This window comes from Odocoileus virginianus, chromosome 27, assembly GCF_023699985.2.
Source record: "Odocoileus virginianus isolate 20LAN1187 ecotype Illinois chromosome 27, Ovbor_1.2, whole genome shotgun sequence".
Taxonomy (NCBI): Eukaryota; Metazoa; Chordata; class Mammalia; order Artiodactyla; family Cervidae; genus Odocoileus; species Odocoileus virginianus.
In genome coordinates this window covers 23,236,395-23,263,484 of record NC_069700.1, presented here as the reverse complement: position 1 = coordinate 23,263,484, position 27,090 = coordinate 23,236,395, and the positions used below count along the sequence as shown (strand labels likewise).

The following is a 27,090-nucleotide window of genomic DNA, read 5'->3' as shown; positions in this document are numbered from 1 at the left end:
GATGGTTCTTAGCTTTACTTCAGTTTTCTCATTCTTCCTTATGGTCCTACTCCCTTATCCTTCCAATTTCTTTTATGATCCAGTATGTCAACATGACCTCAAACAGATTTTGCCTTCTGAATTTACAAAGTGATTTTGCTTATTTCAATTTTCAAACTTCTAAAATATATGGTTTCTGATGGAAATACTACAAATCTTGAGATTTCTAGGGTAGAACTGGCTTCTAAAATATGTGGTTTCTGATGGAAATCATACAGATCTTGAGATTTCTAGGGTAGAACTGATCGTAGATTTTTTTACCTTATCAGATTATGCGACCTGACTTATGGTTAAGAAAATATGTTCATCTTATGGCCTCACTTCTTTTTCACTTATATTTAGTCTGAAACCTTTAACTGACTTCTAACTTTTCTGTTCTATATGTGCTGAATATATGCAGCTATATATATTATGTATTCTGTTATGTATATTCTTAAGTTAACAGTTTCAAAGGTAACCTTATTGTCAAATCCAGTGTTCTTTTTCCCCTCCTTCTATTTTGTTTTCCTGACCTTCTCTTCATTTCTGTTCATTGGTCTTTCTTCTTAAAATATCTAGGATCCTGGAGACTAAGGTATTCAGTTCTCTTCCTATAATATCTTATATTTTTCTTTGTTTTCTTCTATGAATCCTCTTTTTGACTCTCATCAGTCTCATTCATTCACAGTTTAAATGGCTTGCTTTCTTATGGGTTGCATAAAACTCAACATTCAGAAAACTAAGATCATGGCATTGGGTCCCATCACTTTATGGCAAATAGATGGGGAAACAGTGGAAACAGTGACAGACTATATTTTGGGGGGCTCCAATATCACTGCAGATGGTGACTGCAGCCATAAAACTAAAAGATGCTTACTCCTTGGAAGAAAAGTTACGACCAACCTAGACAGCATATTAAGAAACAGAGACATTACTTTGCCAAAAAAGGTCCATCTAGTCAAGGCTACAGTTTTTCCAGTAGTCATGTATGCATGTGAGAGTTGGACTATAAAGAAAGCTGAGCACTGAAGAATTGATGCTTTTGAACTGTGGTGTTAGAGAAGACTCTTGAGAGTCCCTTGGACTGCAAGGAGATCCAACCAGTCCATCCTAAAGGAGATCAGTCCTGAATATTCATTGGATGGACTGATACTGAAACTGAAACTCCAATACTTTGGCCACCTGATGTGAAGAACTGACTCACTGGAAAAGCCCCTCATGCTGGGTAAGATTGAGGGCAGGAGGGAAAGGGGACGACAGAGGATGAGATGGTTGAATGGTATCACTGACTCAATGGACATGAGTCTGAGTAAACTCCAGGATTTCGTGATGGACAGGGAGGCCTGTTGTGCTACAGTCTGTGTGGTCGCAAAGAGCTGGACACGACTGAGCGACTGAACTGAACTGAACTTCTTATGCCTTGCAGGAGTCAGACAGATTTCAGGATATTTCCCTTGTGTTTCCACTTTCACCCCTTACTTCTAGGACTCCTTCAGGTTGTGATTACTGCCATCCTCCAAGCCTTAGCTCCACTTATACCCTCCTCCTGAAGTTTGCCTTTACCGTTGTTGTCTAGTCACTAAGTCCTGTTAGATCCTCTTGAGACCCCATGATCTGTACCCTGCTAGGCTCCTCTGTCAATGGGATTTCCCAGGCAAGAATACTGATTGGGTTACCATTTCCTTCTCCAGGGGATCTTCCCCACCCAGGGACTGAACCCAACTCTCCTGCATTGTAGGCAGATTCTTTATCCCTGAGCCACCTGGGAAGCTTGCCTTGCCCATAGCTACACACACACCTCATACTGTCAACTATGTGTTCATGTCTCTCTTCCTGGTTACACTGCAAAATCTTTGAGGATAAGGGCTGGACTTCAGGTTTGTTTATTTGTTTTCTTGCAAGGGGAGGGTGAACACAATACTCAATAAATATTTGTTGATTGAAGAAAGTCACACTCTGTTTCATGGTTTCAGTACAACACAACCAATATGTACATCTTTTTTAGATGTGCATATTAATTTCTTTTCCTTTTTCCTTACTGGTCTCTGACCATAACTGACACTTTTTGTTCTAAAGGTATGCTATGCAGTCTATTTAGAAGTAAAAGATTAAAGGATGTCAAATGCAGGCCTATAGGAGATAAGTGGAAATGGATATTTATGAGGTTGCCACTATCAGCCAGAGACTGTGCTTTGCACTGTAAAGATTTCTTTCAACAGACTCAAGAAACTGAAATCCAGCACGGTTAATTTATCCAAAGTCCCATAAAAAATGAATGGTTGTGCTGAGTTTCAGAAATCCAGATTTGCCTGGATGATTGTGAGACTTAAAGTAACACAACTGCTTTCAAAGTCAGTAGACAAGAGTTGGCATTCAAAATGTTGCTGTCTGAGGATTGGGTTTGCTTCAACAGTAGGAGAAAAAAGTTGGCTGAATGTATATATATATATATATATATACATATATATACATATATACACACACACACACACACATTCTGGTTATCATGCAATTCACTTCTCCGCCTGATGTTCTAGTATCTATAACATGGCTCACAGAGTATAGCTCAGAATATTTTCTATAGCCCTTGAGGAAGAATTAAAGGTCCTTGACTATGCCTAATGACTACATTATTATTTAGTCTCCTTTGGCTGTTTTCTTCTGTTTCCGCGTTTCTCACTTCTCTGATTAAACTTATTCTTTGACTAAAGTTTTCCCCAGGCAAAAGGTAGACAGAGGACACGGTTTCGGGGGTGGGGGTGGAGGCCAAGGACCATACGGTTCTGCTCCGTTTTAACGTCTGATTACAATAATCCTATGCTCTTCTTCATATTGAGGCTAGAAAAAATAAATACCAGCCAATATTTCAAATTATGACTATCCCGCCCTGCTCCCCATCAGGTAGCAATTTATATTTTCAAAAGAGAAAAGGGGATTTAGAAAGTTGCCTTCAGCAGACAGAAACTAAAGGAATCCATTAGTTGAATCCTGTAAAAGAATTTATTCTGTACCTATGATTTTTTTTTTTTCCGATGAAGAAATGCTTCTAATTCATACAGAACTTTGCAAGGTAAGCCGCAGGTCCTGTTTGCAGCTGGGTCTCTAAAGGTGGAAAGAAAGCGGGTTCTCTCTTTCTCTACTCTTGCACGTCTCTCTCGCGGTCTCGTTCAGGTCCCCCAAAGCCTGCCGTACTGCAAAAAACAACAGTGCAAAGTGGGGCAGCCCAGGCTCACTTTGCCTATCAGCAAAAACTCTTTGAATCCATCGGAGGCGACAAACCACACAAAACGCCCGTCCCAGCTGCTTCGAGCCTCAAGGCAGAGAAGTGACCGCAGTTACGCCGCTCATCTCCCTCATCCGCTCCGCGCACCTGGACGCGGGCGGCGTGAGAGCCCCAGCCGCGACGTCACCGCACCTGGCAGCAGCCCCAGCGCGGCGGTGAGCCGGAACGCAACGGGGGCGGGCCAGGGAGGCCTGGGGATTCTCGCGAGATTTTCCTCCTCACGGCCCAGCTCCCGGCACCTTCCCGGCCTCTGTCCCGGTCTCCACCTCACTCTTTGGCGTCGCGTTCGAGGACGGCGGGCGCCTACGGAGCTGCCAGGGGCGGGCTCCGGGGCTGGGCTGGCGCTCTGCGTCGGAGCCGGCGGCCAGAACGAACCGGCAGGTCCCGCCCCGTGGCAGGAGCGACCGGGGGTGGGAAAACCGCCGGCTGGGCGGGCGGGGGAGGGCCCTCCGGCCGCCGCGAGTGAGGAGCCGCAGCCGCCGCCTGTTCCTTGCGGGCCGTGGGGACCGGACTGGCCGGGGAGCGCCGCGGGCGGATGGAGGCTCCGCGTCCCGCCTGAGCTCTGCCGGGCTAGAGCCGAGCGGAGGGCCCGCCTCCTGCCGCCGGAGCGGCCGCGCGAGCAGCGGGAGGAGGAGGAGCAGCGGGCGCCGGGCTGCTCCCCGCCGGAGCCCCCAGCATGGGTAAGGGACCCGAGTGCGCTCCTCGCCACCCGCTCCGACCTTCCGGATTCGGGGAGGAGGTTCCCTTTCTCGATCTCGGCGGGGAGGGGGCGGGGGAGGGGGTGGGGGTCGATCCCTGCGCTGCCACACGGCCCGCTCCCTGTGTCCCCTCCTCGCTCTGCCTTCCACCTGGCTCATCTCGCGGAGAAACTGGTTGCGGGGCCCCAGGGTGCTTTTCCCGTCTGGCGCTTTTCTTTCCACCTCTTTTCCTGGTTTCGGGAAAGGTGAGGGGATGGGGGTGGGGGCGGTCCGATCACTGCCCCCAGCCCAGCTCGACTTAGCACCGAACTTCCCTCTTTACCCAGTCCCTTTCGTCCCAGATCCTGCTGGGATGGGGGAAGGATGATCGAAAAACTTGACTGAGTAGCACTTTCAACTTCTGTATCTTCTGCGAACCTTTTTAGAGATTGGCCTTCTAAAGCATTGTTTGTTTGTTGGTTGGAAAAGACATTTTCCACCCCCCCCCCCCCCCCAGCCTGAAACTTTCAAGGGGTATCTCAAGGGCAGGAAAGCTTGAGTATTTGCTCCGTTTCTACCCAGGCAAGTGTGTTGGCACTTAAATATTAAATTTGTTCCTGAGAACTGGATTGGAGTTTAGTAGGATTTCTCCGTTGAACCCTTTGAGAAGCAGTTTCCTGTTTGGAGTTAGACTTCCTCGCTAGAAGGGGAGAAAAGTACAAGGCCTTATATGTTATTTACAGTGTGCTTTAAAGTTTTGTTTGGACCTAGAGAAGGAATGTGTTGCAGACTGGTGAAAGGGAGTTTTGTTGAGTAGTGTAACAATTCTTTTGATAACAAAAGTTCGATGTGGGCTAGGCGCTATCTCCCTCAATCCTTTGAAAGTGAAAAGCAATTTAAAAGAGAACTTTAAAAAAAATCAAACTATGTCACCATAAGGCACATGCATGCTCTGTAAGAGTAATCCCAGTGTTGGTTCTGTAATCAGAAGGACGCTGTCACTTTTTGCAGTTCAGGAAAGAGTTGGTACTGCTTCATCTCAACAAACTATTAACTGAAATTAATAATTCATGAGACTAACAAATGATTTAGAAGCAGGATAAACACACAGTGCTGCTGATGTGGCACCTACTGCCCACACATTGTTTTGTGGGAAATGCTTTAAGCATGGTGTTTATAGACAGTCGCAGTAGCTCTGCTGTGTTTTCCTAGACTTTATACTTTTATGATCTGTCTCCCTTTTGCTTTCAGGTACCTTTTGTGCACAAAGTGCTCTTAAACTTAGAAACAGTAAAACCTTTGTTACTTGGGACTTTCCAATGAATTTCTTTCTAATTGATTAGTTGAGCTTACTGGGTAATTGAACGTTTATCCTTTAAGCTTCAAATTATAAAACCACTTTGAATGCAGATCATACTAAAATTAAATGTGTAATTCTTTTCTGTTTTAAATAGGATGCAGAGTATAACTAAATCTTTTGATGACCTAGGGTCATCATTTGTGACCTTGTTACTGTGGTTCCTTGAGGATCTGTTGAATTGTATATAGGACTCCTGATCAGATTTCTTTGCATTTTGAAGTTAGTAAATATTTTTCGTGCTTTGCTGTTTGATATGCTTGTTATTGTGATCAGTGTCCCCCTTCACCCTCTCATCGCCAGTTTTTCTACACCGTTTTTTTTCCTACAGAAATCAAATTTGTAGTTCTGCGAAGGGAAAAAATGACCCTTATTTAGTGTGTGAGATCTTTTGAGAATAGTGAGTGTCCATCCTTGCACTTTGGAGTGTCTGTTTTGGTTGTCCAGAGGCCTTCACTCTGACTTTGCTGTGTTCTGCTTAGGTGAGTTCTGCCATGTTATCTTAGTACAGAGTGATGCTTGCGTACTCTGCTGGACTGCCCAGAATGTATTTTAAAGTATGGTTACTTGGGGGCATGTGCAGTTAATTTTTGAAAGGTATTTGTCAGATATTGTCATATGAATGTATACTTTAAATTTATTGGTCACATATTTCATAATAAAACTATCAAAATCATTTAAGGAGTTTTTTCTTTAATATAAATCTAAGGTGTTTCATTTTGCTGTCATAAGTCTTTACTTCTTACGGCTTAAGATGACAGCTTAAGGGATTCCCTGGTGGTCCAGTGGTTAGGGATCTGAGCCTTACTGCCAGGGGCCCTGGTTTCAATCCCTGGTCAGGGAATGAAAATCCCACAAGCCCTGCAGCATGGCCAGGAAAAAAAAAAAAAGAAAAGATGATAGCTTAAAATATTTACATGGTATTTTATCTAATTTATCACAAAATGAAAAATCTTTAATTTCTTCACTTTGAAATAACTTGGGTACCTATTAAGTGATGGTTCTTGACATTTAGGTGGTACAGCTAGAGTTAAAAGCATGGGCTGTGAACTGGGACAGTTTAAAGTCAAATCCTGGCTCTTCTGTCTACAAGCTGTTGTGATTGAGTTCAGTTTCTTAATCTATAAATGGGATAAAACTATCAACCTCAGGTTATTAGGAAGATTGAATGAGTTAATACTTGTAAAGTGCTTAGAACAGTGCCAGTGTTGTTTGCTGTTATTTTCATTTTCAAATAATGAGATAAATGAAATGAATAAAATAAATAAATGAAAAAATAAAAATTTTCCAGTAAATTTCCCCAATTCTTGCACCAACTTGAAAAAATAATGCAAAATGTTTGACCTTTTTTGAAGCATATTATTATCTTTAAAGACCAGTGGGATGAAATGATTTTGTACCAATGCAGAAATAGGTAACTTTCAACATTCGGTATACTGTAAGAAAGTCCAGTGTTGGTAGTAAGATTAGTAGATTAGGAAAAAGTAAGTGGGATGAGTGCTCATAGAGACTTATTTGAATTTTATTTTAAATGTAAGCACTGTTTTTAGTTTCTGCATTTGGTTAAATGTGGAAGAATGCTTATAAGGAAATTTGAGGTATTCTGTGGGAAAGAATTTGGGGAGAGTGTTAGTGAGATGGAAAGACAGTACTTATATTTCTTATTCCAAAAGTACACATCTGCATTTTGGAGTGTAATAAGACAGAAAGTAATTGGCACAAAGTGTTACTATATGTAACCTCTTGGTTTTGAAAAAATAAGTCGATTTTAAGGACTCGATTTTTCTTAATGTTAAATAAAGTTATGAACTTTTCACATATGACATATAACAAGTCAACATGTTTAAATTATGAGGCAGTTAATGGATAGAAATACACAGTTGGTTTAGAGATAATATGTGCATTTCTATAATACAGTGATTTATTTCTTTGGCTCAGTGTTTGGTGAAAATCTTGATTCACCCAGATAAGTAAGGGCAACTAGAAATACCTGCTAGTGGCTCACCTTTTAATTTCAGGATTTACTTCAATTAAACTAATCCAGAACACGAAAGTGGAATATTAGGGAATTTTGTTTCAAAGTTGAATCATCATAAATAATCAGTTGTATTCTTTAGTAAGTACTTGTAATCAGATTTGTCTTAAGTGCTTCAAATTTGGATAGATATAATTCCATAAAATCACATTTAGGGTGAAAAATACACATTCATAATATATTTTTCCATAAAAACCAGCTTGAAGTTTGCCATGTATCTCTCTAAATGAGGGGTTAGCCAAGTAAGACGATGTCTTATTAACTTAATAAGATGATTTAAATTTTGGGACATTTAAGGTAAGAAAGATAAAACGTGAAGTGCTTTTGGTTCATTCCATATTGTGAATCGAAAATGTCTTCAAATTTTTATTTGTAAGTAATCCAATCTGATTTTTTTTTCCTCCTCTTCTGTGTCATGGAATATCCTCTATGAAATATTTTTTAAGTATGATACCGTTTTCTAATGTGTTTTAAAAGTGGTGTCACGTTAGGGTTGAAGGTTGTCACGTTAGGGTTGAAGGGTTAGGTTGAAGATAGGCAAAGAAAGAGGTGTGAAGATTCTTGATTTGGGTGAGACCAGGACAGCTTCAGAAGCTGTAAACTGGTGCAAGTTGTGAAAGATCTGAAAGCTTTTGTGAAAGATTCTGAAAGTTCAGAAAAGAAAGGGGAATAAAACCCAATATGATGTGATTGAAATTTAGGTGAATTAGTAATCATTATGATGGATCTGTGACCTCGTTAATTGTAAACTTTGATATCCAACTATTAGGCAGGTTTACCTCAAGCGGAATTAGTTCTTTCTCAATGGAGAGTCCAGAACACTGGCCTGGGAAATCTGGATGAAGGTCCATGTACACCTATAATTAGCCTCTCAGCATGAGGGATACAGTATAGCAAAAGCTGGTGCACAGACAGGCGGAGTTGGCCAGCTTGGCATGGTGGTGAGCAGCAGGCACCCTGGAGAGGTTCAGACTGGTATCGTGGAAAAGGGAGGAAATGGGTTTTAGCAGTAGGCTTTAGAGACCTAGTAAGGGAGAAACAAAACCAGACAAGATCCAGATTTCTTATGAGAGATACAAGGTAAGGTATTTGTTCCTGGGAACAAAAGTGAGCTTGGTTATTGGATTGTTTAGGATGACAGGCAGTAATATTGACAAGGTAACTGAACTCTTAAACTGTTGATCTTACTTATTTTCTGCTTGGCACTACATGAGTAGCTGAGTCTGTGTGTGTTCTAAGTTGTCCTGGGTAACTGGGGTGAAAGGAGATTTTCTGTCTCAGTGCTTGAGGATGTTTTTTGCTCACAGTTTAGCACTTCCTCTGTTTACTTGGTCTCAGGGATTTGATACATCTGCTCTTTTTTTTTTTTTTTTTGGCTGCTTTTTTCACCTGTTCTCTCCTTTCTCACCCAAGACAAAGCAGATTACAGAATTTCAGCATACCCTTCTGTTTGAGAAACAAGTGCACAATCCTTAACAGTGTTAAATAGTTTTAGCTGCCAATGATAGAGTAAACCATAAGAAACTTGAAAGTACTAATTGTTTATTCCTGAACAATTTCACTGAAGTGATATTAGGCTAGTTATTAGAGCAACCTTTCTTGGTTTTGCTTTGTTTTTTAGTAGAGTATATTTGCCCTTTTCAGCCCTGCCTCATATTCCCCCACTCCATATTATCCACAGCTTTCTTTTAGGTTTGCTTATGTTGGATAGATGTTTAGACTAGTTCACAGTCTTTTATCACTACTAGTAAGCGCATAGAATTCCCTTCATAATCCTACTAAGGCTTCTCTGACCCAAGACTTTCATTTTTCAGTTATAGTCACTTGGTTTTAGTCCCAGGTGAGTTAGGTATTTTCTTTCTAAGGTCTAAATGTTTCTTCTTTTGGACTAAATGACATTACGTCTTTTCTGTTTCTTGGGTTTTGTTTGATAGTTTCTAAGACCTAAGTTGCCTGAATATTCTATTCTTTGATTCATTTCAACTGAAAGCATGTTTTTTGGTTGTTTGTATTTAAAGAAGCTTATACTCTTATAAGTAACTCTACTGTTTAAGTATTCATTATTCTAAAATGATACCTAGCTTAAAATGTTGATCTAGTGTCAGATATGGCAGTTTTATGGACTCTTTCCTGGAATCTTGTTATACTACATCATTCCTTTCCATTGCCTCCAGTAGACTTGTGTTTTTAATCTTTAAAATTTTGTTTACTTACGCCACTTGCCTTCATGATCACATTTTATTTCTCATCTAAGTTTCAAAGCTGCGATGACTAACATAGGATCCTGAATGCCACATAGCTCTGGTTCTTTTTGATGATCCAGTGTCCAGGTAATTCTTAAGGAGTGACTGTGACATCTAATCACTAGGAGTTCCCAGTGGAAAAATACTTTAAGTGTGGTAACAGTAACAGTTACCACCAACATTAAGAGAAAGGTTCTGTCCCAAGGTCACATTTTGTCAAAGAAAAGAGCTTTTAGTGAGAGATAAATCCAGAAGTATTTGTCTTAATGTGAGGAATGTGATTAATGGCATGTTCAGTGCTAGGAATATTAGGACACATACATATCTAGTGGTTTACAGCAGTGTTAGAAGTTGGGCGTATTACTGAAATCATTTGGATTTTAAAAATTTCACACAGGAGATTCTGATGTAGATTCTCCCATGTCTCCTTCCCTCCTGTTGTTGATGAGTGTTATCAGTGGGTTGGGATAGCTGAGTGTTGTGATAGGATGAGTGTCATCAGTGGGTTGGGATGGCTGAGTGTTGTGAAAGGAATAAGACTTATAATAATAGGAATAAAACTTAGCTCATGGATTATCAGAAATCCATTTAGAAAGGGAATTTAGTACATTAAGAAAGTATCAGAAATGTCAAAATACAATAGAAGTATAAGGAAGATCAGGATATAGATTCCTGCAACCCCATGGACTGTAGCCTACCAGGCTCCTCTGTCCATGGGATTTTCCAGGCAAGAGTACTGGAGTGGGTTGCCATTTCCTTCTCCAGGGGATCTTCCCGACACAGGGCTCAAACCTGGGTCTTCAGCATTGCAGACAGACACTTTACCATCTGAGCCACCAGGAAGCCCATAGATTCCTGCATTGAAAGGCAAATAGGATTTGTTCATTTCTGTTCATTTGACCAATGACGTTGTGAGTCCTTGACAGTAGCCAAGATATTTTTTTCTCTCCTCCTGGTACTGAACCTTTAGAGTGAAGCACACCTTCATTTGAACTGATTACTTCAAGATCCTTTTACCTGAAGTACTAAAACTGTACTGACCTTCTTAGTGTCTGTCAGTGCCCCTGGTACTAAGGAGGTCAAAATTTACTTAACATCTAGGCTGACTTTGTTAATTATCAGAGTTCTATTCTTAGAGTATATGTATTTATCATGATTATTATAATAATCAAGTGCCAAGTTGTTTGCTTTGGTTTTTAAGTATAGAATTTAATATATGTTTGTAAAATTGAGATCATCTGGCTCAGAGGTTAAAGCGTCTGCCTCCAATGCGGGAGACCCGGGGTTCGATCCCTGGGTCAGGAAGATCCCCTGGATAAGGAATTGGTAACCCAGTCCAGTATTCTTGCCTGGAGAATCCCATGAACGGAGGAGCCTGGTGGGCTACAGTCCACGGGGTTGCGAAGAGTCAGACACAACTGAGCGACTTCACTTTCACTTCACTTCAGTCTTGGTCGAAGCAGCGTGTAGTGATTTAGGAAACATATTTAAAGTTGGTCTTTCAAATGTATGGGCTTCCCTTGTGGCTCAGATGGTAAAGTATCTGCCTGCAATGCAGGAGACCCAGATTGCATCCCTGGGTCAGGAAGATCCCTTTGAGGAGGGCGTGGCAGCCCACTCCAGTATTCTTGGCTGGAGAATCCGTGGGCAGAGGAGGCTGGCGGACCACACTCCGTGGGTTGCACAAAGAGTCGGTCATGGCTGAGCAACTAACATGCTTTCAAATGTATACTCTTCTACATTTTCTTTCTAATTGTCGTTAGAATTAATAGTTAGAATGTGTTTTACTATCAGAGTTTTTTTTAAATTAGACTTTAATTAAAACTCCTGCTCTGCTGAAGCAGATTGTACCGATAAGTATTTTGCCTTGCTGCTTTGGAGTGTGCCACATGTGCATGTCTTCCTCGTATTTAAGATGAAGACTCCATTTTTTTTCTTACCTCTTAAATAGACCATTTTTATCAAGCACACTTTTTTGAAGTAGTAAAAAAGTTACCTTACATGATGAAAACAAATCTGTCAATGAATTTTCAGAATGAAATGTCATGAAAATGTAAAGGCTATATTTTAAATTTCTAGGTGACTTCTTTCCCACAAAAATTGCCTAAATTTCTTATATTCTATGCAACCCAACTGAACTTATGATTAGAACCTCACAGTTTAAAGCCTAAAGAAAAATTCCTGTATTATTACTGCCTTTTATATGTAATAATCTTACTTGCCTGGAGCTTATGTATGCCAGAGACCTCATAACTTATTTTATACTATTAAAAAAATTTAACACTCAGTAACTTGCAGAAAATTGGGAGCTTGCTGTGTGTTCACCAAGTTTGTGATTCAATAGTGTTTTAATTTGGAGTAATTGGAGTGGATGAGGTCTCACTTTCTTTTTAAAAAAACAGTTGACCTTTGGTTTGAACTTCCCAGGTCCACTTATATGTAGATTTTTTCAGTGGTAAATATCACAGTACTACAGGAACTGCGGTTGTTGAATTTGTGAATGCAGAACTGCTGGTCCAAAGAGCTGACTATAAATTATATTTGAATTTTCACCTGTGAGGAAGATTGGCACCCCTAACCCCCCCTGTGTTGTTCAGCGGTCAGCTGTGAACTCTTCAATCTTTCCTGTTTGACTCACTGAGACTCTTAAGTCCCTTTCGTAGAGAATCAGTAATCTAGCATGTTAAACATCTTGTCAGGTGGATCTGTAGCTTGCTTACTCCATGAATGTTAGAATAAGGTTACATATTTCTACTAAATAAAGGGGAAATTGCTTATTTTGCAGTTGAAAGACATGTCTTTATGATTCTCCAATTTATCCTGTTTATTTGCTTAATTTGCTTCAAAAAGTTTGTTTAAAATAATTGACCAATGTTGTTGAACTATAAAATTATATCATCTTAAATGGGTATTATGAAGCAGATATATATGTTCTTTGAGGATACTAAATTGATAAATTACATATATAATTGAAATTTTTCTAGTAGCTATGTTAAAAAATACAGGAAAGGTGAAATTAAATGTTTTGGATATGTTGTTTTTCAACATGTTCAATATAAAGTCATTAATTTGTGTACTTTTTTTTCTGTCTTTGGAATCTAGTATGTATTACATATTTATCTCAGTTTGGACTAGCCATGATTCAAATGCTTCATATTACCTGTGGCTAGTGGTTACTGGCTAGATGATGCAGTTTTAGAACGTACATCTTAAAGGCTTTTGTGAATCTAGTGAGAGTATATATGAAAATATTTTATAAGTTTTATGCAATTATAAATAGTTATGTAAGGAATTGAACTATTAGAAAGCGAAAGTGAAGTCGCTCAGTTGTGTCCGACTCTTTGCGACCCCCATGGACTGTAGCCTACCAGGCTCCTCAGTCTATGGAATTTTCCAGGCAAGAGTACTGGTGTGGGTTGCCATTTCCTTCTCCATTTGTTAATGTAAATAAACCATTTTTGGCCTTTACCAGTTAGTTTTTTATTAGATATTTAATAACTGATAATTTATTGTGATTAAATAACAAGTGTATATTCTCATGGAAACCCCCAATGTGATTTTAAAATGAACAAATTTAAATATTTATTACCTAAAAATTGTGAATTAATATTACACATTGTTCATGTACTTGGGTTACTATTTTCTCTTAAAAGACTTATATTTTAACTGTGTTACACCTTGGTCTTTTATTCATTTATCTGTCAATAATAGGGGAATCATAGGATTTTTTTTTTTTGAGGGGGTGAGTTCTATAAAATTTCTTGATAAAAATTTGTTGGTATTTTAAAAAATCTGGCTTCAGATGTGCTTACAATTAATTTCTAGTGTTTTTTCAGAGTTAATAGTGGATTAAAAATCTGAGGAATATTTAATTGAATTTTCCAGCTTACTTGCTTTTTAGATAGATTTTGTAGATTTGTTGTTTTTAGGATTTTTTATTTTGGGAGGAGACATCACATGCACATGATAATTTGTTTTGGGCTAATTCTTAATTAATTTTTGTGAGATTGAAATCCTGTTTTGTTTTTAAACTTTGCTTCAGGTTGATTTTTGGGTGTCTGTCACCTATTGATCTGATTTAGTAATGCTGATGCTGAAACTCCAGTACTTTGGCCACCTCATGAGAAGAGTTGACTCATTGGAAAAGACCCTGATACTGGGAGGGATTGGGGGCAGGAGGAGAAGGGGACGACAGAGGATGAGATGGCTGGATGGTATCACCAACTCGATGGGCATGGGGTTGAGTAGACTCCGGGAGTTGGTGATGGACGGGGAGGCCTGGCGTGTTGCGATTCATGGGGTCACAGAGTCAGACACGACTGAGCAACTGCACTGAACTGAACTAAACTGAAAGGAATGTAATGCTATGTAAAAGCTTCTTTATACCACATTTTCTTTTCTTCTCTTTTACTGTGTGGTAAAAGTATATGGTACTTTGCATAGTTTTCACACTCTATGTGAAATACAGAAAGGAGAGGTGAGCTTTGTGTCTGGTATCTTAAGAATGGCTGCATTTACTTATCTCTGCTCTAAGAAATGCTGATTGTCAGTTCTGTATTTAACAAGCTTGAGGAAGTAAATTATAGAAATTCTAATATTATGCATATAGTTAAAAGGTCGCAAAATGCTAGACTAGATGAATCACAAGGTAGAATGAAGGTTGCCAGGAGAAATATCAACAACTTCAGATATGCAGATGATACCACTCTGATGGTGGAAAGTGAAGAGGAACTAAAAGCCTCTTGATGAGGGTGAAAGAGGAGAGTGAAAAAGCTGGCTTAAAACTTAGCATTCAGAAAGCTAAGATCATGGCATCCAATCCCATCACTTCATGGCAAATAGATGGGGAAACAATGGAAACAGTGACAGACTTTACTTTCTTGGGCTCCAGAATCACTGTGGACAGTGATTGCAGCCATGAAATTAAAAGACATTTGCTCCTTGGAAGAAAAACTAAGACAAACCTAGACAGCATATTAAAAAGCAGAGACATCACTTTGCTACCAAATATCCATATAGTTAAATCTATGGTTTTTCCAGTAGTCATGTACAGATGTGAGAATTGGACCATAAAGAAGGCTGAGTGCTGGGGAATTGATGCTTTTGAATTGTGATGCTGAGAAGACTTGAGAGTCCGTTGGATAGCAAGGAGATCAAACCAGTCAATCCTAAAGGAAATGAACGCTGAATATTCATTGGAAGGACTAATGCTGAAGCTGAAGCTCCAATACTTTGGCCACCTGATGCGAAGAGCTGACTCATTGGATAAGACTCTGATGCTGGGAAAGATTGAGGGCAACAGGGGAAGGGGATGACAGAGAATGAGACGTTGGATGGCATCACTGATTCAAAGGACGTGAGTTTGAACAAACTCCGGGAGATAGTGAAGGACAGGGAAGCCTGTCATGCTGCAGTTCATGACGTCACATAGAGTAGAACAGTAGTTTTGTCATTTCTCCATTTATGATGAAGATAGTCCTGGAAATAAATTTCTGGTAAAGATGTTTGGTTTATGGTAAAAAAAAAAAAAATTTTAACCCTGAAAATAACTAAAAATACTAAAAATAAATAGGAAATAAGAGGTGGGACTGTTAAAGTGTTTTTTTTTATCATGCAGCTACTTCTTTGGCAATAAAGCTTATAGGGAAGTATGTTTATGTTCATTTTTGTGTAACTTTCTATATTTTGACTTTTCTATAGTAAAGGTTATACTATAATAGTTTCTATAATATAAATAAAGTTAGGTCCTATAATTCTGTAGGTGTTATAATGTAAATAAGGTTAATTTGACATACCCAATTAGATGATGCCATTGTGCTATTTATCTGTATTGTGTTTATCCAAACCAAAGTAAACATTCCCTAGTGAATGCTCGTACTACTCAAACCTATTTGGAGTTTGTGTGAATTGTTAATGGTATTTCTTCATTAGGTGGTATTTCATTATCAAAAAAATATGGAATTATTAGTGTAGAACAGTCAAAACTTCTATTGTTACTGTCTTTAATATTTTTGTGCATGATCTTTTAAAAAATTAGGGATTTTTTAAAGAGTTTTAAGCTTGGTTTTGAGATATTATTGTTTTAAAAAGATTAATATTTTTAAATTAAGTGTTTAAAACATATTCCACCAGAACTACTCCCCCCATTTCTTCTTGTAACCAAGTTGTTATATAAAAAATTTTTTTTGAAGATTAAATTCTTAGAGTGGTTTAGTGTAATTTTTAAATACTTCACTTTCTTTTACTTCATTTTCATTCTAGGTTTTCATAGTTGTCTTTTTGGTTCTTACAAATACTTTCAATTATTAGTCTTCCCAGTTTTCAGTTTGTTTGCTTTAGTTTAGAAATTTCTTCTTTCTCTATAATTTTGATATTTGCTTCCATTTTCTTCTCTCCTGCCTGTCCACTTCCTTTTGTTTGAGTGTGTGTGTGTTTGAGCGTGTGTGAGGAGTTCTTTTACTCAATTAGAACTGTGGGGTATGGTATGAGATGAAAATCTGTATGTAGTGTGTTACCCTTATACAGAGTTTTATGGCAGTTTTGTGTTGACATTTTGGGCCAGAAACTACTTGCTGAGAGGCTGTCCTGTGTTTTGATGGGTGCTTACCAGCATCCCTAGCCTCTACCCAGTAGATGCCAGTCGAATTCCCTGAGTTTTAACCACCAAAAATGTCTCCAGACATTCCAAAGTGACCCCCATGGGACAGAATTATCTTGGTTGAGAACCGTTACCCTAATATAAATTAGTTCTGAATTTATATATTCTAAATCTAGTTGTCCTGAGAGACACTGAATTGCTGTTTTAGCCCCAAACCTATATTTTCTGGGGCAAAGCTTGAGGTTAAGACCTCACACTGTGGACTTTTTACCAGGGCCAGGGGGATCAGGTTCAGAAAGACTGATACACAAAGGCTAATTTTTATTGAATGCTTATTTTAGAATCTGTGGATCATGTGGTTTTTCATATTACATCTATTTATATGACAAATTAGATTTGCTAAGGTTAAACCTATCCCATGGTAGACCTTGCTTAGTTGTAATAGCCAATTATCTAATTATGCATTTGAATTCCCTTTGTTGATATTTTATTTAGAACCATATCTATTTGAGAGAGTACATTACTGGGTGCAGTCTTTGGTCTGAATAACATTCAGATTATTTCAAATACTGATTATTTTTAAAGAGTGAAGTTTTGTAGACTTATTTTGTGTTCTATAGAAGTTTTGAAAAAAACCTTTAAAACAAACTTTTTTTTTTAAGTAACTTTTTCTGAGGTCATTTTTTAAGACCACTTTCTGATTTTATTCCTGGATTCTTGATCTGTTGATTTATAAACATTTCTTGAGTAATTAGTTTTTCTTTAAAATAGAAATTTATCCATTTCATTGAGATTTTTAGACGTGGAACTTTATAGCATATCCAAGAACAAGCCTAGTTTCGTAAGTCCTCACATCCCACTGGACTGCCGAGTCTGACCCAACTCTGCAGCATCTCTTTTTAGAGTGTTGAATTGGCAGATCTCTTTGTGTGTTCTGTAATCTCTTGTGGCTCCGGTTTATTTTTCATTGCTCATCCTGATAGGCTTCTTTGAGGTATTCAATCTTTTGAGATGCTTTGGAAATGGATTGCTGGATGGGTTAACCATAAATGTGCTAGTGCCATTTGAGATCACTTGGTGGAATCAATCAAATATACATATTTTCAATATTAGATGTTAGAAGGGCTATTCGTATATTGGCAAAAAAATATACCCAAATATCCAGAATGAATTTATTTTGGAGTTTACTGACTTCAGAAAGATCTGGTTCACTTAGCTCTAATAAATGAGATACTAGTGTTTTTTTAAAATATAGTATGATTATCTGAGAAAAACTAAAAATAGAATGCTACTTTAACATGTATATAAAAGTAGCTCTGACACGCTGATTTTTAATGAATTAAGTTAATTTTACTGGAAAAAATATGGATTGTTGAAAGTTGTACTTGCAAATAAAGGTTTTAAGTGGCTAAAATATATGAAAGGCAACTCAGTGTTATTCTGCAAGATGACAAAAATGAACAGTAATTTAATGAGGACTTCATTGTACTGAGAGGCAGGCCTGCTTGGTATAACATTACGGAGATAAAATTTTTGTCTGACTTTTTTTGCTTTTTCATTTTTCTAAAACCATTTCTGTAGTTACCAATCCTTTCAGAGCTTGGTTTCGTTTCAGTGCCTGTATCATAGAAGGATCCACCTCATAAAAGAAGTCAAAAGCTGTCTTGAATAATCAGCACCCTTCTGTGAGATTATCTCATGTCAGTTTGTTTTCTGGCACTGCTGTTTCTATGTCGTCTTTCTCATTGTCTGCTTTGGAAGCATTCCTATTAATTCCTGTTGCATATTGTCTGTTAGCTCTTGAATTTCTACAAGATCCTTGTCTTGAAACCCTTCACCCTCCACTTTTTTGTGTGTGCCATATCTGTTCTCTTTCATGGCTTCCTTGACTGGCTCTGTTGTAAATGCTGTTAAGTACAACATCTGGACATAGTTTTCTCCACTGGGAATTTTTTGTTTCAGGATTGATGGCTTTCATGGCTTTTTAAAAAATTACAGCAGTGGCATCTTCAGTGGGTGTAATCCTTCCAGACCTTCCTGATCTCTCTGTCATGGCCCTCCTCTATAAGTATTGCCAGCCTATTCTGTAGCCTAATGTATGATGAGCCTTAAAGGTCCTTTGACCCCCTGATCTAGAGGCTGAATTAGAGACGTTGTGTATGAGGGCAAATAGGTAGCTAATGCCTTCATTATTGAACTCAAGGGGTCGTTGTTCAATAACAATGGCCAGGGGACATTGTCCAATAACAGATGAACTTTGAAAAGTAGTTCTTCACTGGCCAAATACTTCCTGATTTAGGGAATGTGTCAGTGGAACCAGTCCTTTTTCTGCATTGGATTCTCATCCAGTCCTTCTTGTTTTATAACCAAGAGATTGGCAGCTGATGTTGATCTTTTCCCTCAAGGCTCAGGAATTAGTGGCTTTATAGAGGAGGGACCATAAACGCAGCTGCGTTTGCAGAGAACGGTAGCGTCAGCCAGTCTCTTCCTCTCTTAAATCCTGCTGTTCGCTTCTCTCTCTTCCTCCCTCTCTCTCTTTTTTCTAACTAATAAATATCCTTTGTGACTTTTTTCCCCCTAGAGTAGGGCACCTTTGTCTGCAGTAAAAACCTTTTCAGACAGATATCCTTTCTCCTTAGTGATTTTCTTACTGCATCTGAGAACTCTGCTGATGTCTCTTGGTCAGCAGAAGCTGTTTCTCCAATTATGTTGACATTTTTAAAGCCAAACCTCTTTCTGAAATTATCAAACTATCCTTTGCTGGCATTAAATTCTCCCAGCTTCACATTCTTCACCTTCTTCTTTAAGTTTTCATGTAATGACTTTGCTGTTTTTCTTGAATCGTACTAGAGTCTGTCGGTATGCCTTTCTTATAGCAATCCTGAATTAAAAGTTGCATTTTCAATATAAGTAAAAAGTGCAGAGTTTTCACTAAACTGGGACAGTTGCAGTGAGTGACAGCTTCACAGATTTCCTTTTTTTTTTTAATTTAATAATAGCCCTTACCCTGGATTCGTTTATCTTGAAATGGTGGTCAATCGTAGCTGTAGATCTCAGTCTGGTGCATGTCAAATAATTCAACTTTTTTTGGCGTCACAACTTTACTGTGTTTCTTGGGAGCATTTCCAGCACCAGCAGAGGCACTTTGTATGAGTGGTATTTCACTGGATGACTGTATCAGTTTTTTTTAGTCCATTTGTCTATTGAAGGGTATTTGGGATTTTTCTAGTGTGTGGCAGTTAAGAACAGAGTTGTTAAAACCATTTGTGTATAGGTTTTTATGTCAACATAAGTTTTGCTTCTTCAGAGTAGGTATAGTTTGGAGTCATATGGTAAATGTCTATTTATGTGAAACTTCCAAATTCTTCCTGAGTGTGTTTACCTTTTGGTTTTTTTTTTTGTATTGGCACCAACAGTATATTAGAGTGTCAATTGCGTCATGTCTTTGTGGTATTTTTTTTTATGTTAGCCATTCTAGTAGATGTGTAGCAGTATCTCATGGTGTAGAATTGGGAGATTTCTTCTTTAAATTTTGCCAGGGAAGCCATCTGGCTCTTGGGATTTCTTTTTTTGGAAGGCTTTTAACTACAGATTCAGTTTAAAAATAGTTATCCAGACTCTCTCAAACTACTAAATCTTTGCGGTATTCTTCATGTGTGTCTTGTTTATAGTTTTCTTTTATTATTTTAAAAATTAATGTGAAGTCTCTGGTGATACTCCTTTTAATTCTTAATATTGGTAATCTAGGTCTTCTCTTTTTTTCCTTTAATCATTCTTCTTAGAGATTTGTCAATTTTATTGATCTTTTCAAATAACCAATTTTGATTTCATTGTTTTTTCCCTGTTTTTCTGTTTCTCTGGTTTCAGTTGAACATTTTATATTATTCAAATTTATTGTCCTTTTATACTTAAAAAAATTTCTTAGTGTAGTTGTCCTAGAGTTTACAGTATATATTTACTACTAATCTAAGTTCACCTTTAAATAACACTGTCCCACTTCATGTCAAATGCAGGTACCAGAGTATTCCCCACTCCTGTGTTCTTTATGATATTGCTGTCATTCATTTATCTATATGCTAAAAATCACCCAATACCTTGTTACTGTTACCAATTTAAACTAATCTTTTTAAGAATAAGAAAAATAAAAGATTTTGTTTTACTTCACTTATTCCTTTGCCTTTACTCTTTTTTGTATATTCAAGTTTTTGACCTGTATAATTTCCTTCTATTTGAAGAACTTCTGTTAACATTTTCATGGCAGGTCTGTTATTTTTGTTTGTGTGAGAAAGTCTTTATCCTTTTCTTTTGAAGGATAATTTCACTGAATATAGAATTCTAAGTTGGTAGTTTTTTTCTTTCAACACTTTAAATAGTTTACTCCACTCCTTTCTTGCTTGAGTGTTGCTGAGAGTAGCCTGCTGTGATGCTTTTTCTTGTTCTTCTGTTGTTAAGGTGTTTTTTTCTTACGGCTTTCGCTGTCTTTGATTTGAATATGGTATACTTAAGTGTAGGCTTTTCCTCTTTCTTTTTGTCCTTTGAGCTTCCTGGATGTATGGTTTGGTATTGGCATAGGTTACTAATTTTGGAAACTTCTCCACCATTATTACTTCATTTATTTCTTTTGTCTTGTTTCTTCGTTCTTCCTTTTCTTATATTCCAGGTATGCATATGTTATATCTTTTGAAATTGTTGGATGAAACAGAACTTGGATGTTCTGTTTTGTAAAAAGAATATTGTATTTTAGTTCAAGAAGTTTCTGTTGATCTGTCTTCAAGCATCTTGACACTCGGTTCTTGTTGGTGTCTAGTTGGTAGATGAACCCACCAGTGGCATCCTTTATTTCTATTACAGTGTTTTTTGATTTCTAGCATTTCCTTTTGTTTGCTTATCTTAGGGTCTTTATCTGCTTACCTTACTCATCTTTGCTTACCTTCTTTTTTTTTTTTTTCTTCATTATCACCCTTAACATATTTAAAATTCTCTGATTTCAAAAAACTTGTTATACTTGAGTCTGGCTTTGACTCTGTCTTTGTCTTTGTGTTTTTTTTTGCCTTCTAAGTGAATGATGTGTAATTTTTTGTTGAAAGTTGGACATGCTGTATTAGATAAAAGGAGCTGAGATTAATAGGTCTTTTGTGTGAGGTCTGATAGTAATCTGTCAAGGAGTGTGCTCTTTAACATTCATTCTACCTGTAGGTGCCAGAGGCATCAGATTCCTTTAGTGTCCTTGTTTGTGTCTCCCTCTTGGCTTTCCCTAACACTCCTTCTCAGGTAGAATCTGCATCATGTAAACTCTTTCAGTGGTGATTAGCTCTTGTTGTAATGGAGCCCCATCAATGTAGTTGTAAGGTGCTGGGAGAGGAAGCATCCTATAACCTTAAAATCAAACCTTAAACTTTTAGTGGGTCTTTGTCCTGGGTCTGTGATGTCTTTGTTTTCTCCCCACTTCTGCCTGTGAGACCAAAAGGTAAGAGGGGACTGGAATCAGAGAAATGCCCTTACAACCCTTTCCAGTGGTGGAATCAGGACCTGGTGAAGTCTTTTTCCTGGAGAGCAGGTCTTTGTTTGCGTTAGTGGTTATTTCACAGTGACTGCTTTTCCTTTCCTTCTTGCCAGAACCACAAGGAGATCTTTATAGACTGTTCACTGATGGGGTTCCTGGAAGTAAAACCCATAAAAGATGGGGGCCTGCTGATACTGTCGTCCCCAGGAGTTTTCTGCTCTTAGGCTGATCCGCACTCAGCCTCCAGAAATTCATTGAAGTTTGTGTTTTAAATTTTTGTAGTAGATTGACTTTTTGGCCCCGAAATGTTACGTCTATTTGGAAGTATAGTTTTTGTAAATGTAACTATGGATCTTAAGATGATATCCTAGATTTAGGGTTGGCCATAAATCCAGTGACTGGTATCCTTGTTAAGAGTAAGGAGAAGGAGATTTGAGACAGAGACACAGAAGGGGAGGGCCATGGAAACGGAGATTGGAATTATGCCAGCCAAGAAATGCCAGAGATTGCTGGCAGCCCCTAAAAGCCAAGAGAGAAGCTTGGAGCAGTTCTTCATCAGTCTTCAGAAAGATCCAACCCTGGTGATACCTTGATTTTGTATTCTGGCCATCAAAGCTGTAACCATGAATGAAATTTAAAAGTTCTATTGTTTGAAGTCATCTAGTTTGTGCTCGTTTTTATGACAGCCCTGGGAACCTGATACTGTGTTCATACCAACTGATGACTCGAGTGGTTTCTACTTGGGATGGTCTTGTAATCTTAACTGTGACTCTGGATCTGCCCGTGTCTCTGTATCTTGAGATGGTGGTTTGCACCGTGTCCTCACTTCTCTGACGGGTCCAAGAAAAGTCATTGATTGTTCAGCTTGTTTAAATTTTTTCTTGTTGTAAGGGTGAGTGTGACAGTTTTGAGCTGCTTTTGTGTTGGAACTGAAATCGCGAGCCAAGTTGTTTTTTTTTTTTTTTTTTTTTTTGGGAAGGGGGTGTGGAGATCTGGTTTTTATACTGTATTATTTTAGTGATTATCACATGCATGTTTATCTTTTAAATATCTAATGTTAATTATTGCCTTTACTCTCCTTTTGTATCATGCAAGAGTCTTAGGCTACTTTAACTCCTGATTTATACAGCTGTTATTATTTTAATCTTCCTATATTTTAAACTTCCTCATCAGTCTTCTTCCTCCTTTTTCTGCTTCTTATTTAGGCTTTTTGTTGGGGTATAACTGTCATATAACAGTGTATTTTAGGTGTACAACATAATGATTTGATATTTATATGTTTTGAAAAATGATCACCACAGTAAGTCTAGCTAAGATCTGTCACCATACATAGTTACAAAATTTTTTCTCTTGTGATGAGAACTTGTAAAAGGTTTACTCTCTTAGCAACTTTGAAATATGCAGTATAAAGTCACTATGCTGTGCATTACATCCCCAGAAAGTTTTTATTTTCATTCCTCTGATGAGTAGTGATGTTGAGTACCTTTTCTGGTGTCTGTTGACTATATATATGGCTTCTTTGGAAGAATGTTCCGATTCTGTGTTCATTTTTAAATCAGATTTTTTTTGTTTGATTTTTGTTTTTGTGTTTTTGCTTTTAAGCTGTATGAGTTCTTATTAATCCCTTTTAATACACATAACTTGCAAATATTTTCTCCCGTTCTGTAGGTTGTCTTTTCACGTTACTGATGAGTTCGTTTCTGTGCAGAAGCTTTTAGTTTGATGTAGTTCCACTTTGTTTAGTTCTCCTTTTGTTGCCTTTGCTTTTTGATGTCATATCCAAAAAATCATCCCCAGGACTGATGACAGGGAGCTTACAGCCTATGTTTTCTGTGAGGAGTTTGATGGTTTCAGGTTTTAAGTTTGCAGTCCATTTTGAGTCAGTTTTTTGTTTTACTCGGTGTTTATCTGCTTATGTGTTTACCAGTCTTTTCCTTTTCTTAGTGAATCTCTGGATGTTGGCTGTGTTCCTCTTTTCCTGATGTGCTCAGAGAGCATCTTCAAGGTTTCTTTCAGGGTGGCACACTCCATTTTTGCTTGTCTGTTCTTGTGTTTTGAAGGATTTTTTTCCCTCTGGTTCACACTTTATGATTTGCAGTTATTTTCTTTCTGCATTTTGGAAATATGAAACTGCTGCTTTCTGGCTTCTATTGTTGCTCTTGAGAAGCCCATTTTTTTTTTTTTTTTTTTTTTTTTTGAGAAGCCCATTTTAAGTGTTGCTTCCTTGGTAACCTTTTAACAATTTGTCTCTTCTGAGATTTTTTTTCTTTTTCCTCTGTGCTATTTGGCAGATTTACTTTGTTGAGTTGCGGGTTTCTTTTTGTTTATTCCATTTGGAATTGCTTAGACTTCTTGACTATGGTTTGATCTCTTTTATCAGTTTGGTGAGTTCATAGCTATTAACTTTTCAGATAGTTTTTATTTTCTTCCTCTGGGATGCCAGTTAAATATGTTAGATTGGTTTACTATATCTTCTGTTTCTGTTACATTCTCATCTCTATTTTCTATATTTTGTCCTTGTTGGCTTAATTTTGGTTAGTTTCTATTTACCTGTGTGCCTTTTAGCTAGTTTTCTGCAGCCTTGTCTAATATACTTTAAAACTTATCCATTGAGTTCCTACTTTTGGTTATTGTCTTTCTCAATTCTAGAGTACTTTTGTGGTCCAAGTTTATTTTCTCACCGTCTGTGCTATTCAGCTTTGTGTCAGGTTTTCAAGCTATAATTTATATCTTTGAACATGGTAAATGCCATCGTTTTAAAGTCTGTATGTGATGACTTTGGTGTTTGGAATTCACTGAAATGTTTCTATTATTTCTTGTTTCCCTAGGTACTTATTTTAGTCTTTTTTTTTTCACTTTACAAGCCAGCTTATATTTCCTTGTGTCTGGATGTTGTAAATTTAAAAAAGTATTTCTTGACATAATAGGGCATCTCCCAGAGACGGTTTTGGTTTCTTCTCTTTTGTCTTAAACCATTTGAATGGTGTGAGGTTTCCTGAGTCATCCACATGACGTTGAACTGGGGTACAGTGCTTGGGTGCATTTATTTAGGGTCCTATCTCAAACTGTGTAGATTTCTAGTGCTCACTTCAATTTCATCTGATAAAATTGCTACATTTTTAGTAGTTGAATCTTCCTAAGAAGGTGATTTTTATATTTCATCCAGGGTTTTTATATTCCATCCTGTGAGATTTAGTGTAGATTATCTAGTGTTCTTTTATTTTGAGTCTTTTGTTGCTGTGTTTTAAAATCTTTATTACCCTACTGATCAGATAAATCCTAAAATGTCAAATCTGCTTAAATTGGATAGCTTTTTTCACACTTTAAAAACTGTTCCATAGCCAAAGTACTTTAAGTTTTGCATTCTCTTTCAGTGGCAGTCACAATTGAAAGGAACAGTGAATAATCCACAACCAGAAAGTGTCATCTTAAATGATTGGTTTTGTAGGAGAGTAGGTCGAGGGGAAGAGCCATCCGTGGTAGACAGGGTCTGTATACCTTTTATAATCCTGGAGTGTTTTTCAGGATGTGCATGTCCTCTTCCTTTTATTTTTTTCCTTCCAAATGTTTTTAGTCAACATGTATTTCGTCACTTTAAGCAACCATTTAAAGTGAAGAAATAAATTTAGTCAGTCAAATAGAATTGTTTTAAGTGGTGAAAGAGTTTTGTTTAATTTGAAATTTAAAATAATGAATGTTTTGAGTTTCTACAATATGGAGGATGCTGATTCTTGGTATAGCAGACTTGTGAATTAAATGAGATTTTATTTAAACTGTTTTAGCTTTTCTGCAAGTATCTTTGTTACATACTGTCCAGTGAGCATCAGTGTTTCTAGTAACTTGTTTTTACCCAACTAGTGTAGTTTACTGTAGAAAATTCCTGAAGTATGGGTTACTGTTTCTAAGAATGCTCTCTTATGACAGCTGCAGACTTTGGGGATTCCCACAACTGCCCTCACATTTGACAGTTGGTTGGAAGGGCTTGCAGAATTCACTGAAAGCTGTTACACTCTTGGGGATGGTATTCTATCCCCAATGGTATGGGGGTGGTATTGGGGATGGTACTCTTGGGGATTGTACAAGGACACAGATTAAGGTTGGCCAAGGGGACAGAAGCCTGGGGCAGATTTCAGGAAGGTACCAGATATGATGTCAGTCTCTTTAATGTCATGGAAGCCATTAAGTCCTGGTGAGGATGTATGACAACATGAAGAATATTGCCAACTAGGGAAACTCACTTGAGTCTTAGTGTCCAGAGTTTTATTGAAAAGATGTAGTTGACTGCCCAGGTAACTGACCTTTTTAATGTCTAGCCCTTCCAGAGGTAGAACAGCTGCAGCAGGGTTTGAAGCCCCAACATGACATTGTTTGGTAAAGTCTTCAGGTAACAAAGGTGCCCGAGCAACTTCAGAATCCCCCAATTAATAAAAATCTCTTCCTAGAGGTCAGCATGAGGCCAAATCCTATCCTCTCTTTTGGGTGAGATTAATTTTTTTTATTGGAATATAATTGATTAACAATGTTTTAGTTTCAGGTGAACAGCAAAATGATTCAGTTATACATCTACATGATTCTATTCTTTTTCAGATTCTTTTCCCATTTAGTTTTGCTACAGAATACCAAGCAGAGTTTCCTGCTGTTACACAGTAGGTGCTCATTGATTATCTGTTTTAAGTAGAACAATGAGTATGTGTCAAGCCCCAAATCCCAATCTATTTCCCCACTTTTTTAATTCTTTACTAAAGGTGAAATATTATATTAAAAAGAGATAATAAACAGCATCTTAGATCCTTTCAGGCATCTGTTAACATTTTGGAATGTAACTCTTCATATTTTTCTGTGCATGTTTGTTTCTTCCCTTTTTACAAAAATAAGTAGTTACAGTACCTTTGTTTTATAACCTTTGTTATCTAGAATGATATACAAGCCTAATTAAAAATGTTTAAAAGGGCAAGAGGGACTTCCTGGCAGTCCAGTGGTTAAGACTCTGTGCTCCCAATGAACCCATGGCTTCAGCCCCTAGTTGGGGAACTGAGATCCCACATGCTGCTGCATGGTGTGGCCAGACATTAAAATAAAAGTGCAAGAATTTAACCTTATTTACCATATGGTGTTTTCTTTAGGAGAAATAAATTATCTTTGACTCAGTAAACTTCTAAATTATGAAACATAGAGTCATGAGTTTCTTTACAATAATATTGGACAAGCCACTTTTAATACTTAGTACTTTCTTAAAAAAAAAATCTTATGCAAGTAATACCTGCACATGCTATAAAAACAGAGGAGCCTGGCATGCTACAGTTTACAGGGTCACCAAGAGTTGGATATGACTTATCGACTAAACAGCAATGAAAAAAACAGTATTTCCTTGCCTTA

At 37.7% G+C, this 27,090-nt stretch overlaps 1 protein-coding gene across 1 annotated transcript in view; it reads left to right on the top strand.

The window, feature by feature from the left end:
• Nucleotides 1–3,898: 3,898 nt before the first annotated feature.
• Nucleotides 3,899–27,090, top strand: part of CD2AP (CD2 associated protein) — an 86,455-nt gene continuing 63,263 nt past the window's right edge. Inside the window, exon 1 of the mRNA XM_020912295.2 lies at nt 3,899–3,981. Within this exon, the coding sequence (XP_020767954.2) occupies nt 3,978–3,981 (4 nt within the window). The 5' untranslated portion in view covers nt 3,899–3,977. The remainder of the gene's footprint in view (nt 3,982–27,090) is intronic.